General features: G+C 40.9%; 4 protein-coding genes across 4 annotated transcripts; 2 read left to right on the top strand and 2 right to left on the bottom strand.

Annotated features, from left to right (window-relative positions):
* Positions 1 to 1,652: 1,652 nt before the first annotated feature.
* LOC124182918 (larval cuticle protein A2B-like) lies at positions 1,653 to 3,363 on the top strand. The gene is made up of 2 exons (XM_046570726.1): positions 1,653 to 1,800; positions 2,809 to 3,363. Exons 1-2 carry the CDS (start codon positions 1,789 to 1,791, stop codon positions 3,265 to 3,267), a joined length of 471 nt encoding a protein of 156 aa, XP_046426682.1. The 5' UTR covers positions 1,653 to 1,788; the 3' UTR covers positions 3,268 to 3,363.
* Positions 3,364 to 4,600: 1,237 nt separating this feature from the next.
* LOC124182921 (larval cuticle protein A2B-like) lies at positions 4,601 to 6,423 on the top strand. Its single transcript, XM_046570730.1, has 2 exons — positions 4,601 to 4,882; positions 5,599 to 6,423. The coding sequence occupies exons 1-2, from the start codon at positions 4,871 to 4,873 to the stop codon at positions 6,031 to 6,033; spliced, it is 447 nt and encodes a 148-aa protein (XP_046426686.1). The 5' UTR covers positions 4,601 to 4,870; the 3' UTR covers positions 6,034 to 6,423.
* A 572-nt stretch (positions 6,424 to 6,995) lies between these two features.
* Positions 6,996 to 8,021, bottom strand: LOC124182916 (larval cuticle protein A2B-like). The gene is made up of 2 exons (XM_046570725.1): positions 7,865 to 8,021; positions 6,996 to 7,559 (listed from the first exon to the last, which is right to left on the bottom strand). Exons 1-2 carry the CDS (start codon positions 7,874 to 7,876, stop codon positions 7,089 to 7,091), a joined length of 483 nt encoding a protein of 160 aa, XP_046426681.1. The 5' UTR covers positions 7,877 to 8,021; the 3' UTR covers positions 6,996 to 7,088.
* Positions 8,022 to 13,405: 5,384 nt separating this feature from the next.
* On the bottom strand, positions 13,406 to 15,625 carry LOC124182920 (larval cuticle protein A2B-like). The gene is made up of 2 exons (XM_046570728.1): positions 15,537 to 15,625; positions 13,406 to 13,915 (listed from the first exon to the last, which is right to left on the bottom strand). Exons 1-2 carry the CDS (start codon positions 15,546 to 15,548, stop codon positions 13,481 to 13,483), a joined length of 447 nt encoding a protein of 148 aa, XP_046426684.1. The 5' UTR covers positions 15,549 to 15,625; the 3' UTR covers positions 13,406 to 13,480.
* Between the last annotated feature and the right edge of the window lie 234 nt (positions 15,626 to 15,859).

Raw genomic sequence — 15,859 nt, 5'->3', positions numbered from 1 at the left:
TGTGTTGTCCTTTTATTGTATATTTAATCGAGAAGTGGTATCAAATTAACGTTGACCATTCGGGAACTTTCGCTTTTTTACCTGGTCTGTTGCAGGTGAACCGGAAAGATTTATTGATTCTTTGCGAACTTAGTCGAGTGGAAATATATGCAGCCGAACGCTTCCTATAAAAATGAAGAGCGTAAAACGATTTGTATCTAAGAGTGAAAAAGTGTTTAAAGAAAATAGATTAAAAAAAAAAAAAAAAAAAACGTAGGTAGACAATTATTAAACACAACGATGACCGTGATTTGAATTTTTATTGCCACGAATAGGATCACGCTAATTGCCATTTCCAATCAGCATAACGTGTGATATATAATGTAATTAATAGTCACACGCTGGTGTTGAAAATTATTATACCGGTGGAAGAAAAGAACACATAAATTAATATTCCTTTTCACCTGATTTTTTGACTCTGCATTCTTGATTGTATAACCCAGGCACAGATAATGTATTACAGTACTGCGAATAGTAATAATTTTTTACGATTCGCAACGTGACAACGGCCTCGGGGCCAGATATTAATTAGAAAGAGTCTATCCAAGGGTATAATATATGCACACTCATACATCTGAAAGTGAATCGCGATTGGGAACGAGACATAGATCAGGTATAAAAAAATCTAGTAAAGCACCCACGCGTTTTTATCCACTTTCCCTGACGCTGTCACCAGCAGGTGAAACATTTCTCTCACTCTACTTCGTAACTAATTATCACTTAAGTGAGTCGTAAGTGAGTCGTTTTAAAAAATCTGCGACATGCCAAATTTTGGTATAATTGTTGGGGGGTGGGGGGGTGGGGGGGGATTATAAAAATTAACAACTTTCGGAGGTTTCTTTTTTTCATATGCCCTATTTTCTTGCAATGAAATTGAAGATTAAAAGAAATGAAAGAAATAAAATAAATAAAATAAATAAAATAAATAAAATAAATAAATTCAAACGCTCAACGTGCTTGGATTATAATAAACTTATAGAGCTACACTAATGTATTCTGGCCCTTCCCGATAACTTGCGTTCGTGTATTCTATTTCTATACCTAAACATTTTGTCAAGAACTCAAAGGTGCGATTACAGCATTGGTTACATGGACTTGTATCTAGATTTTTAGGCGTGGTTGATTTCTTGCGTAACATTTTCTGTTCTACATAGTGCTTAATGGGTATTAGTTTTTAGAGCGGGCTTTCTTCGTCCAACTGTCGCATTACGTATGATTTATAAATATACGCTATACATCATACATTAGTGACACATCACAAGTCAATGTCTAAATTCCTTGTACAGGACATTTCGCTGCATTTCAAGTAAGCAACAAAAATGGAATGCTCAGGGTGGTTTTGAGCTACTCTCCGGTCTTCCTGAGCAACGTTAATCGCGGTAAAATTTTTTAAGTTCTCGAAAAAAATACACGCCTGATTGTGAGTAGGTGAAAAAAACAGGTTCGTCAAAAGCGGACCCGGACTGCGGTCTAGAGTTGCATAACTGCGGTTCCCTTCAAGTATCTCGAGGCTGTAACATGTGTCATAATCCATGTAACGGTCCTTGATGTGGAGCATTTTGATAGGCAAGATTGGGCCCCCGCGGTATAATATTTTATCGAGGTACGTAGAGCAGGGGAATTATTCGGGGATAGAAACGCAATAGTTGCGCCCCGGGCCACCGAAATAGTGAGAGCAACTACGGTATATAAACCCCGTAGTTTCGACGAAAACAGTATCAGTCGTGCAGTTCTCAGCATCTAACAATCATGGCATTCAAGGTGAGTTTTGACCACAAGAATCGAAAGAAAGAAAATTTTAAACACCGGTGAACGTTCGTGATAAATATTCGCTGCGTGTGCTCTCTTCAGTGGAAACGGAAGAACACCCCGAATCACCTCGATAAAATGGATCATTTCGTCAACACTCGTGACGCTTCAATTGGATATTAAAATAAACTGTGTCATTGTTTCACTGCGGAAGAGTCAAAGTTGTAGAGTATAAAATTGATCCTTTCAAGATTACGGAGATTTTGGCTAGGGAGAGAATTGAACTGCACTCTATACATCAAAGAGTTTCCGAACTTATTCGATCAATCGGATTTCGATTCCAGAGACATGCTTGGTCCGTTCAACCCTTGTTCAAAAACGATAGCAAAATTATATGGGCCCGTGAAAATCGGTCAGAATTATTGATTAGAATTGCTGTTCTGATAGAAATTCGATGTAGAAATCATCGGGTCTATATTGGAATGAAAATGTGGAACTATTTCTCTGTTACTGGAAGCTAGAATTTGAAAGAAACGAGTAAACTCAACAGGTGATTGAAGTAGCTTTACTTACTCAGCAAAATTTGTATATATAATGGTTGGAGATGGGATTTTAAATCAAAGGAACTCGAATGACTGAAATACTCTTCGAATCAATCAGAAATTGATTGAGATAACTCAGTTCATTGGGAATCACGTAAAATCACATATGAGAGCGTTGGGAGTCTTGCGGTCAAACAAAAAACTGTATCAATCCATTTAAACATTCTGTTCATTGATATCTTATATTGTGTTCTCAAATTTCCAGTCTACCAAGTGATTTCCAATGATTTCCCTGCGATTTTATCCAATCCGAAAGTCATTGACAATCGTCCAAATCGCTGGAAAATCAGTGTAAATCACGCGACTAGTAATATCGTTCGAAACGAATTTGTCAAAGAGTTGAAACGACTCATTCGATAACTCATTTGATCCAATTTTCCTCGGACTCTAGCGACGTGTTTTGTGTATTTTCCTGCAGCTCGTCGCTCTCGTCGCCATCGTGGCCGCCGCCAGTGCCGGCGTAAGTGCCCAGGTTCACCACCACGGGTACCCATCTGGTCCCGTTTACGCCCACGCACCAGCACCAGTGTACGCCAAGGCAGTGGTTAAGGGAGTCGACGCTGAGTACGACCCCCATCCCCAGTACAGCTTCTCCTACGATGTGCACGACGACCACACCGGCGACATCAAGAGCCAGCAGGAGTCCCGCGACGGAGACGTCGTCCACGGTAGCTACTCCCTGATCGAGGCTGACGGAACCCGTCGCGTCGTCGAGTACACCGCCGACCCCCACAGCGGATTCAACGCCGTCGTTCACAAGGAGGGAAAACCCGTCCACGCTCCCGTCGTCGCCAAGTACGCTCCAGCTCCCGTCAAATATGCCCATGCCCCCGTATACTCCCACGCCCCGATCCCATACGCCGGATACCACCATTAAGCATCGCTGAATGTCGCGTTTCATTATTATTATCATTATTATTTGTTAGTTCTGTACAGACAATAAAATAACATTATATATTGTTTTTTTAATGTATATTTAAACCGCGTTTTGCGCCTTCTTTTACCTTTCGTATACTGTACTTCGTTGGTAAGAACCATTGAAATGTTTGGTTTTCATAACTCCGGGAGAAGCAAACAAGCGTCGGAGTTTACTCATGATTTGTTGGATTTGATAGAACAGCTTGGTAAAAGAGTATGTTAAAAAAGCGGTCATTGCAACTTTGAGTCAACAGCAAATGTCACGTTTTGAACACATCAATTTGCCTACTTCAAAACCACGGAGTAGTAAAAAGGAGACAACACTCTGCGATCAGTTTTGAGGTAACGCGAGAAGAATTGTCTGAATACGCAGGAATATACGCCTCTTATGGAAAAAATGGAAATTATAGCTGTAAAATTTAAAAAGAGAAGGGTGGCCATCGTAACCTATAAATCTCCGTGCTATAGACATACTCTGTAAATTCGTAAAATACGCATCCGAAGTAAGTAAAAACGAGTGAATATCGAGTAATTGCTTTTCCAACTTCAACCGACATTCAATCCGAGGAAAAAGTGGCAAATGGCGATTCGTAAGTTTGTAGGGGGTAGGGGGGAGAGCGCTATACGGAATTACACCGCGAGAGGCGCTGAAATCGCACCTTGATAATTCCTCTTACGTTGTCCCAAAAACTAGTGCAACTCTTGAGCCGAGCGTTGCTGGAGTGTGGTCTCCTACTACTCCGTGTTTAAAGCCAAACTCCAGATGCATGACCTCATTAGTCTCATGGTGTGACGCCATTGTTCAATACAAACACGTGTCTATATACTTATTTGTATATTATATTGATCGTATTATTTCTGTATTGAAATCCTAGGGCGAATATAGATGGCTGACTGTCGATCTGCTCTGAGAAATTCACCAAAGTTATAGTCTCTGACAATCCAAAGAACTTGACCGTCATTTACTACTCGACACATCTTTGTTGAAAGACACTGTTGTACGTACAGTAATATTCATCAATGCCTTAACCTTCCGGCTAACTTGTTGCCTCATTTACAGCCTAGTTCCAAATCGGAATCGATGGAGATCATCTGATGCATAGCTGATGATTGAACCGGGGAGTATGTTTTTCTGGAGACACTAAGTCCGTTCACACTCATCCATGCTTCCATGTCAGTACCTATCATCAATTTTCAATGTTACGCTAATTGTAGCTGATCTATAAAATAACACGACGTTAGACGACTTTCAAAACACTGCATGCTGGAGTGGATTTGGAGTGCCCGGGGCGACCCGGAAGATATGACGTTCCTTGCTCGCTTTCGATATGACTGTGCGAATTCATGATTTATCGAGAGGCATGTGCAAATGCAATGGCTGATAGTGGTCAAGTGACAAAAATGCATCTGAATACAGCCGGCGGCGGAATAGACGGGAGTGGTGCAGGGCCCTAGGAGTCTTTCCATACTATATAAGTCGAGATACAGCTCTCGATGATGTGTACTAAGTCTTCTGACTTCATCGTTACTTCATCGTCACATTTCATATCGAGTTGAGAGCTATGGCAGTTGAGGTAAGATGTGAAAGATCAGCCATAATTTTCTCGATATCAAAATCTTGAAGTCAAGATTTGTAGTCAGGCTTGAATACGGTTCCTGTCGCGTTCAATGTTGTTTGTTTAACCATTTCAGGACTCGAAGGTTCGGAGAAATCACTTATATATAAAAAGATCAATTCTTTTCGGATGTTTCTGAGTTTACTATTTCAAAATTTGACATCAAAGTTGTAAACTTCAAACCGCAGATCAATCAATGAGATTACAAACAAAAAATTAACAATCAACTTTCAATTTTCAAACATCAAAGTGAGTCCACTATTTTTAATCTTGCCATTTCTGCGGTAGGTTCGAAAACATCGATTCCAGCAACCTTGAAAAACTACTTTACACTAAGACAGTATCATCATTTGCTACATATTTGAGTTGACCAAAGGTTTTCGAGCTTAGAATCAAAGAAATCAACATCGAAACCCCCAAGTATAAAATCTGATCAAAACTTAAAGAATTTTAAACTCTGCTTAAATGTCGAATTCGCATGACTCAATTTCGCGTTTTCAATCTTCTGTTATTGAAAAAAGAAGGGCCTAATTGGTTCTGTGAAATCTGGAACCTCAGCATCAAGGTTGGTCCGGTCGGAGAAAGTTTCCATCGATGTATTTTCCAGACTTAACATTTTCCAACCATCACTTGACTTTCACAAGCTTTCAAGTTCTGACCAATCATTTTTCCAGTGTTTCTTGTTCATCGGGATGATCGCCGCCGCCCATGGAGCGTTCCTTCATCACCCAATTCCAGCTGGAGCTGTGCTCACCGTGGCGAAGCCAGTGGACTCGCATGACCCAAACCCGCAGTACAACTACGCTTACAACGTCCATAACGCCCTGACAGGTGACTCGAAAATGCAGCACGAGATCAGAGACGGTGACGTAGTTCGTGGCAGCTACTCTCTCGTGGAACCCGACGGATCGCTTCGAGTCGTCGACTACACTGCTGACCCCGTAAACGGGTTCAATGCCGTAGTTCGCAAGAAACCTGCCATAGTCAAGGTCGCAGTCACCGCTCCAGTCACCCTGGCGAGACCTTTGACAGTCGCTCCTCATCGCCTTCTGTTTGCCTACCCGGGTTCTGCTTATGCACATCGTACCCTGGGCTTGATCCATCATTAAGACCGAGCAATGACCCTCGATCGATCACGACAACGAATTAACTGGCCATTTGAAATGATACCGCTAGTTCCCTGATCAGTTGCGCTGCTTATTTTTGGAATCGAGAACGTTAAGGAACCAGTAATGAAAATGTACATGCAGCTTAGATCCTTTGGTACCATTTTCGGTAGCTATACCCTCTTGCACATGGATTATATTGAATACCTCATGGTTCTGTTTCCTCTTTGAGTATACTTATGTTAGTCACCATGTTTTTTGTACATATATAAGCTTTTTATATTACTCTTCACCGCGAAACTATTGACATCATTGCAATAGCTAGTTATTATAATCTGAGTGTCTGCAGCGCTTATGCATTCGTAGCAATAAATCATATAACCACATCAGAACAGCGTCTTCTTTATCGTTCGGTTACCGGCGGCGTGTATAACTCCGGTTCACCGAACGGCCTCGAGACCAAGCAAATGGCCTGACAGATCTTGCGGTTGCCGATCTACAAGTGCATTAAGCCGGGAATAGTTACACTTGCAATTAGACACAGTCGAGCGAGCATTTAAAGCGATCAGAGTCGCGGTTTCTGTGACTGCGGGGAAATGGGCGAGACACTGTCCGTCATCGAGTTCAAGGGAGAACGTTGACAGTGATTGCATGCTCCATTACTCCTGGTTCTCACCTAGTTACGCGGATCATTTCTTCGAAGGACAATCAATTTTGTCTTAATGCGAAATTGGTTGTAGCTAACTTGCTAAAGATCAAAATCATTTAGAATCTGATCGATTGTGAAACCGTACTTCAAAGATCACTCTGATATTACATATTCTCAGCAGTTGCCAAGACAGAAATTCTTATCATAGATGAATCTGAACCGTAAGTGAAGGGGATTCAAGCATTGAAAGAAACTGATTTGTACCTTTCGACAGTTCCAGGATCAAATTACTCAAAGACGATCGTTACAGTATGGATTTTGATAAAAAGAGCAGTTCTTTATTTACACCGAACACATAAATATAAATGTATCAAAACGTGTTGTGTTATTTCAGGGTTCAAGTTGGTAATCAGTGGTGGTAGAGAGCAGCCGGGGCGACGTGAGCGACGGGAGCGACGGGAGCTACGTGAGCAACGGCCTTGACGGCGACGTTGGCGGGTTCCTTGTGGACGACGGCGTTGAAGCCGTTAACGGGGTCGGCGGTGTATTCGACGATGCGACGGGTTCCGTCGGCTTCTATGAAGGAATAGCTGCCCTGAACGGCGTCTCCGTTGCGGCTCTCCTGTTGCTGCTTGTTGTCACCAGTGATCGCGTCCTGAACGTCGTAGGAATAGTTGTACTGGGGGTTCGGGTCGTAGTCGGCGTCGACGGCTTTGGCCACAACTGCCTTAGCGATCGGGGCTGCGTAGGCAACTGGGGCTACTGGTGCCAAGGGAGCGGCGTGAGCGTAGACGGGGGCAACAGGCGCGTGATAGGCAATCGGAGCCGATGGGATTACGCCAGCAGAGACGACGGCCACGAGGGCAAGTGCGGAAACCAGCTGGTGAAGCAAACCGACTCATTTTACAAGGTAAGATAAGTGGATTTCAATCGTTATACAATTTTGGAATAGTATCTAAATGCTGGAAGAACAATGTTAAACACTGTGAAATATGGGACAAGGAGCTCGCTAGTACGGCCACCTTGGTTCCACTCCCACAATCGTTCCAATTAGTTGCGTAATTCAAGTACTGGTTGGGCGTTATTCCAGGGGTTTAAAATTGACGGAACCAAGGATGAAGACACCTTTTGAAAGCAGAGAGAGTAAAGGAGGAGTTGAAAAGATTGAATCGGGACTGCACGAACCTTGAAGACCATGGTGTGGATTAATTCTGTGATCGTCGATGACCGAATGATGCTGTCAGCCCGGTTCCTCCTCGCTTATATACCGAAAAGGGGACCAGGATCGCCCTGATATATCCAGCCACGCCCAACAATGGTTTGGTTTGGTTTGGCTTCGATCGGTGCCCTCATCTCGCCTCCGTCCCCGACGACGTCTGTGACGTCAATTTATTACAAGTGCACGAGACCCCGACGCCCGCGCCAAGTCCCCAGGACGAGTACGCGGCGTTCTACTTTTCGACATTTCGCGACGTCGAAATGTCAGAGGCCCCGCAATACTCGCTTGAAATGGGTACTTCATGTGCGAATATTTACAGTCCTCTTATGATTGGGTCAGCGCCAGACGGTTGGGCAACGCTGGATAGTCTGATCAATTATTAATTAGGGGTGGGTTCGATTGTCGGATCACTTTTTCACAGGTTTTCCCTTCTCTTTAGCTGGAATATCAACAATCGCTCCAAAGTTGCAGGAAAATAATATTCTCCATGGATTCAACGTTCGGAACGCATTTTTCAAAACGGATAAAAGCGGCTGGCATAAATAATAATATTAAAAGTGTTTTTGGAGCGTTTGAAATGTTTTGACTACTATCAATGACGTCACACGACACTAGCCAATCGCAGAGGAGGCGAGCAGTGCATCTCATTTTATTGGTATCATCGTCATCTCGCGATAACCGTAAAGTTATAATATTATAGATACAAGAATTCGCTATTCATAAGGTGTAAAAAATGTGCGACAATTGAAATGATCTGTGACTAGATGTCGCTTGTCATTGTTGAGAAAATTGCGACTTGGTCACTTTCATATAAGAGGCTGACATTTCGATAGGGAGTTACACTTGCACCTGTTAAGTATTCTGGTTGGTAACGCATGAGGGAAATGGAGAATAATTGTCTCCGCATTTATTTTGGAGAGATTAGCGATGCGAGATCTTGATCATCTTAGTTATGTGATGCTTAAATATGCATCGCCGATCAACGAACACGCCTCGTCACTTTAGAAGTGAAGGATAAATGTCACGGTAGACGAATGAAGCTATGCAATATTCCATCGTCGAGAATCACTACACGCAAAACGATCTCCATTGCAATTCTGATACAGGTAACAGCATATAATGTCAACTTTCATCTTACGAATTACCAACAATTATTAACAATTAACCCTTACGCTGTACACCTTCTGCGTAATAACACTGGTTTCGCATCGGGGTCACTGGAGACTCTATATCAAAAATCATTGCGTAGAAACGGAGATGTCGATTCAAGTAAATTGAAAAAATCTTGGGGTACGCTTCAACTGTAATATTTCAAAGCAAATTAGTTATTTTTGACAAATCGAAATTTTGAGTATAAAAAAAAAAATTGATGTAACAACAAAATACCGGAAACTGGATTATTCTACTCTCATAGTCATAACTCATATATTTAGGGAAAAACATATAGAGATACTGCGCGAAGAAAAAAAGGTATTTATTTGAGTGAGTGAGATTAAGTTTTTAGAAAAAGAACGAATTAACGATTTTTACGATATTTCCTTATTTATTTTAGATCAAATCAAATTATATTGGATGTTTTTGAGTCGAAGTTGAAATTTTCTGTGCATATACTTGAATACATGTACATTACGAACATGGAATTAAAAAAAAATACCGATTTTTGAAAAATTCTGACTAGGTATGACCCCTTAATGCCAACTTCAATGATCGATTATACGACTGCTTCATCATTTCGATGTATTTCGAGACTAGAATATCATTGTTCACACTGGTATTGAACATCATTTCAAAGGTGAATAACATAGTTTCGTGTACTGTTTAAGTTCAAACAATATATGATACGGGAAGGCCTTAGAAATTTGAATCAAAGTTAACAATGACTTCGTAAATCGAATTTGTAAATCTGCGTCATCCGCAAGGGCCAGAAAAAAATGATCGCAAAAAGTGAGGCTTCATAAGAAAGAGAAACAAACGAGGGAAATCCAGTAATTTAGATCGGCGATCACCTTCAATTTTATAGTGCAATCCAATGATCCACGCTTTTAAATTCAACAATATCGACGAACAGAATCAGTTCCAATTCACAGATTACAGTGTCTGTAACACTCGCATCGAATTGATAGGATGTGATTTCGTACCAGCAAGTCGCCCGTTATTTACGCACACCGTCTTGTCCCGCTGACCACAATTACGTAATTGCCAGACCACCATCATCGCCGCAAAGAAGAGTGCGAAGCTTCAAGACAGGTTCTCACACCAAGAGTCAGCTATTGATCAACGGAAACATTACACTCGGGCAAACGATGTATGCGTATACATTTTAGGTCGAGTGACACGCCTTTTGTTAATCGACGATGAAGGAACATGGTCTTTGTGACGTGGTAAAAAAAGGGTCGACGATATTGTGAAAAGAGAAGTCACCGATCATACCAAACGTATGAATTTTCGAACACTTTGTCTGTAATGTTTGTTGATAGAGTCGGATCGATGGTGACGCGACCTTCGTTCCACTTGTCAACAATTCACGGACCGATCTGCCAGTAGATAACGAGCATTTGTGAGCAACGGAAGTATCGCTGTGCTGCTGAAAGGTGACGAAAGATCGATGGTCCAGTTTCGAAGTCGGGAAAAATAGAAAATTCGATTCTACCGCGGATCTGCGCGTCGGAAAAATTCGAGTAGGCTGCATTTTTCAGTGACAAAATAACTTGGTCAACGAATCAGCGTGGGCGTTATACTTACGATCCAAGATGAAGAGAGAACGATTTACGAAACTGGAACCGCCTACCTAGTCGAATGCTCTCCAACCTGACCGAAGAAGACGGATAAACGAAGTCTCTGAGCCTCGACCATGCCGTTCAATTGTGCTTATGTAAATCGTGATATTATGTTACTATAATAGAGGCGCGTAAAAGGCGAATGTTACGACAATAACTGCCGTTATTATTCTTGCGTCAAGCCGAAATTGTTGCGTGTGTGTGTGTGTGTGTGTGTGTGTGTACCTCCTCATCGCTGGCGTATTGGATCGACTTGTGGAGCAGAATTAAGAGTGAAAAATCACCGTGCATTGTCAGACTTATTACACTTTACGTAACGATGAATTACTGCGAAGTAAGCTGCGTCGATCTTTACCGCTGAGGCTAGAGTAATTGGGCTGAAAGATTAATTGAAAATCGAATCACGTTCATTCGAAAGCTGAGTGTACTTCGCGTCTGATAATTCGTGAGCAACATCCTATTTCGAAAACTGTAGTGCAACATCCTGTGAGTCATTTTAATATCTTGATGGATCGGTAAAGGTTATTCGCAGGCCAGTTTGCGGTCAAGTTTTACACTGCGCAAGAAAAATGAAGCCCTGGAAGCAACTGGATATTTCGTTTCGTCTTTAATCAGTTGCTGTAGAGATAAAACAGCAACAGGTTTCATTGCAGAACAAGGTAATTAAGAGATTTTTTTAATCGAAACTAATAATACAGCTTAAATATTCTCAAAGAAACTGATCGAATACATGCTATGTAAAAATGATCGATTATTTAATGAAAAATTTTTGTCCTCCAGGTTTATTTGTTTAAATCTTATTTAATTCTTTAAAAATTTGGCTGTATCCACTATCGTGTGTAAATCTGTCGAATTCGTTTGAAAGTTTTTTAGCAGCTTGAATATCAAGTCATAAATCTTGATACTTTTTTGTAGTGTGGAAATTAAGGATGCGTGGCAACGAAAACAAAACGAAGGACTTGGCCTCTCGATTCGACCGATGAAAAAGAAAAAAGAAGGGTTTCCGAGGATGCAACATCTCGCATAACGGGCATTTAAGTACAGGTATCTTTTTCTTCTCGAGAAGATATATCGACGTCTGGGAAAAGCAAAAGGTAAATACGGGCCTTGGCCGATTGGGCGTCGGCTCTCGGTATGTACGACAAGTTGCATGTGGTGCAGTGTGCCAATTTTCTGCGAGGAGATCGTTAAATTTGGGCGAACACGGGCAGTTAATTGAACCGGTAGGTATGTATGGGTATAACGTAAGCCTGACAGAACTCGGTCTGTAGGATAATTGTGAACCAGTTCACGGCGAGCAACGCAGTCACGTATCATGGGTCATTAATTGGGAGGTTGGTTGGTCAAAATTGATACTTTTTTATTAATTTTGTTGCGTGGTGGTCATACATTGAGGATTTATTAAAATATTGTACTCCTAAGCTACGAAAATCTCTTTGAGTATACAAAAATAGTAAATATCGGAATCATGAATAAAAGCTTTAGATGCTTTTGTTTTAAATTATTTTAAATCGCTTCGAAATTGTTTTTTTGAGAATAGGGTAAATTCGTTAGATCTCACTCTGCAATGGCTCATTTTATTCAAGAGACGATTTTCTACAAATTTATTAAGACAGATTTTGTTTTTAATATTCGTATTGACATTGTTATTCCTTGATCATAATCTGTAATATCGATGCCACGTTGTCGAATTAAATTTTTAGAACACAGCTTTGATAATTGTTAGAAAATTCTGGGTAAAATGAGTGATCGTAAAGTGTGAATCTACTAAATTTTTAATCATTTTGAAGCAGTGAAAAATGAAGTATTGGTATCTAAGCCTTTATGTATGATCCCAGTATTTTGTTTTTCTGTATTATATTTTTAATGAAATTTTCGTAGCTTACGAATATAACGATTTGATAAATTTCCAATCAGACTCTAAAGCCTACTTATGTTCAATCATTCGCCAAATTCTGAAGAATTGACAATTTGCCTCGATAAAATTGTCACGTTATCATTCGTCGTTACAACGACGTGAAGAGATTTTTTTTGTACCTATTCCGACACCAATGCCACTTACAATGATAATAACACAGGTCTGCAAAAAAATATTTTATTATATTTCAGCTACATGTGATGTTTTTGGTCAATATTAGTTTTCGAGTGTGCTGAATTCAAAAATGACTTCCATTTCCCTGGATCACGTAGAGTATTCTTGCAAAATACAGGGTGTTCGCATAAAAAAAAAGCGTAGCAATAATGAAAAAACCACCATTTCGTTACAATGAACTAAATGATATTTCTTATAATATTGAATAAACAATTTCTTCGTGAAATGTTCTCAAAATTCCGTGTTCATCCTTTTCGTCTATGGAATCTTTTCATGCTTCCGCTTTCCAATTTCTGTTTGTCTGTTTCCATTTATTCCTAAGTCTCACTCTAATACATATAAAATAGAAGTAAAAAATCACTTTTGCACAAGATTTTCAGAATCAAGAATCGGATTCCGGTTTTCGGGTTGAACGGGAGTTTCACTCTAAATGAAACTACGAAACAGGAGATCAAAACCTGCCGCGGTGTAATTTTCTGATTACATTTCCCGGTTTCATAGTAAGTAAAAACCTATAATAAACAGTATAAAAAAAATCTGTGCACTTTTTTGTCGCAGACCTGTGCGAATCGTCGATTTCAAATACGAGTACACAGTTTCAGGGAGAGGACAAAATAACCTTTTACGAAACCGTACCGTTAATTGGTAAATAAGGTTTATTTACAGGAAATTATAAAATAAAAGCACTATTCAGGTTTCCTAAACTAAACATATCAGTGGTAGTATCCGTGAGCGGGGGCAGCGTAGCTGACGTGGGCGGCGGGGGCGGCGATCTTGACGGGGGCTGGTGCGTATTTCGGGACGACGTGTCCGTGGCCGGCAGGTTCCTTCTCGACGACGGCGTTGAATCCGTTGTGGGGGTCGGCTGTGTAGTGGACGATGCGACGGGTTCCGTCGGCCTCGATCAGGGAGTAACTGCCCTCGACGGAGTCTCCGTTGCGGGTTTCCTGCTGGCTCTTGGCGTCTCCGGTCAAGGTGTCGTGGACGTCGTAGGAGTAGCTGTACTGGGGGTTGGGGTCGTAGTCGGCGTCAACGGCCTTGGCGATTGGGGCGGCGTAGCCGTAGGCGGGGGCGGCGTGGTAGGCCACGGGAGCGGGAGCGATGACTCCGGCGCTAGCGACGGCCACGAGGGCGGCGAAGGCGATGAGCTGAAACAAAGATTAGGTTTTTGTTTCAAGAAGTGTGGGAATCATTTAATTTCGTTGATGAGGTCACTTCGTTGGACTCTATAAGTCGAGAGTCGGTTACTTCTCAGCTCACGTGACAGAGTGGATAGACCGGTTTTGGTCACCTTAGTTGTGGCCATTGTTTGATCCGGTTGTGGCAATATTCGTTATCGCTGTGGCGACAAATGGTACCGCGGATGTGATTTTATCTACGTAAATACTCATTTTCAAGTAACAAAGTGTACCGAGTGTCAAAGATGGGTTTTTATTCCAGGCTTGTTCAATGCCGGAGTTTAGTCGCAAATCGAGTAATTGAAGAGTTTGAAAATCGTGTATTGATATACAGGGTGAACTTCTAACCACTAAATGGCCCGTCGCTTGCTGAAATTTAATGCGCATGCGCTTTAATTCGAGAACAGTTGTTTGACAGGGCGACCAACCGTCATGAACGTAACCTCGAAAATGTCGATAGTTGTCGCTGGTAGTTGCGTTCGACATCGACAGCTGTTGAACATGTTTGAGGTTAAGTAAATCGCAGCGAACTGTTGTCTAAACTTATGACGGTTGGTCATCCTGGCAAACAACGGCTCTCGAATTGTAGCGCATGCGCGTTAAATTTTAGCAGAAAACGGATCATTCATTCGTTAGAAATTCAACGTGTACACAGAATTTTATAAAGGTCGCCATGAATGGCGTAAAATATATCCAAGTCGCGCATTGAGAATTTATAAAATTGATTATATAGTTGCTTGTGAGCTACCACGATTTCCTTAAAATTGCAAAGAAAATGTATACTAGGATTATAAATCAAGCCTCGGTCAACGAAATCGATTTTTCATTTCAGATCGCTTCGTAAGTGGCTAAAAAATTCTAACAGATTTGTTTAATTTTATCACACCATAGCTTCTTTTGTCGAGAGGATTGTTCTTTGCAATCCCACGGTGACACTTTATTTCATCGAATCGGTATCAGTAGGTATTCAATATTTCGAAACTGCCTGATATCGATTAAATAACAGCAATGATAATTTCAGTAACACGAAAAAAAAATCTGTTTCAGTAAATTTGCAAGAATAAGACAGTTTTTATGAATAAATACAATATTGATATATAAACTCTTAATTACAACTACGATATTTAATTTTATCTTCAAATTTCGGGAAACTTGTCGCAGCTTGCGAATCTATAGAATTGATAAACTCTCAATCTTCGACCATCTCGTAATCAAATTAACGAGGAGATACTAAATTTGGCAGCACCAACCTCACGAAATTCAGTACAAACATTAGTTTTTCATTGTTGAAATTCATTATAAAATACGGTTCAAGTCTGTATAAATAATCGAATCCCCCCGCTAAGTTGAAATTTCTTGAACACACACTTCGTTAAAAGAAGATTTTAATTTTATAAGAAAACATAATTTCACCTCTTCTAAAAAACTAGAGTTTTTCTTTGAACCAAATCAGTTTTCATGAGTAGGATGAACTTTGATTTTACGCCGTAATGTTTAGCCTGGACAACATAAAAATTGTAGGAATTTTTCTTTTTTTTTTGAATTGTGTAAATTTCGGAAGTGGAAGAGTTATTCCAAAGTCCTGTCTCACCTTGAAAGCCATTTCTGGAGTTGTGCTTAGATCGTGTTTGTCGGTAAACTGATGCTGTGTGTCATGTTCCCTCTTGCTTATATATCTATCCCAGCATTCGGTGAATTTTTGTTTCTCCTCTCACTTGAAGTCTCTAGGCCCGGTTGGCCGCCGGCGATACCCGGCCGAAATTTTGCACCTATAAGTTGTATGAGCATAATAACGAAACGCAATATCAGATAGAAAGCCTCACACCGTAATCACAGGCGTAAATCTAGAAGAATCGATCCGAAAATAAGAAGAAAACGAACCGCATTTCATTTTATTCTACCCCTGGCAACAAG

Source organism: Neodiprion fabricii, chromosome 5 (assembly GCF_021155785.1).
Source record: "Neodiprion fabricii isolate iyNeoFabr1 chromosome 5, iyNeoFabr1.1, whole genome shotgun sequence".
Classification (NCBI taxonomy): domain Eukaryota; kingdom Metazoa; phylum Arthropoda; class Insecta; order Hymenoptera; family Diprionidae; genus Neodiprion; species Neodiprion fabricii.
This window is presented reverse-complemented; position numbering and strand designations above follow the sequence as displayed.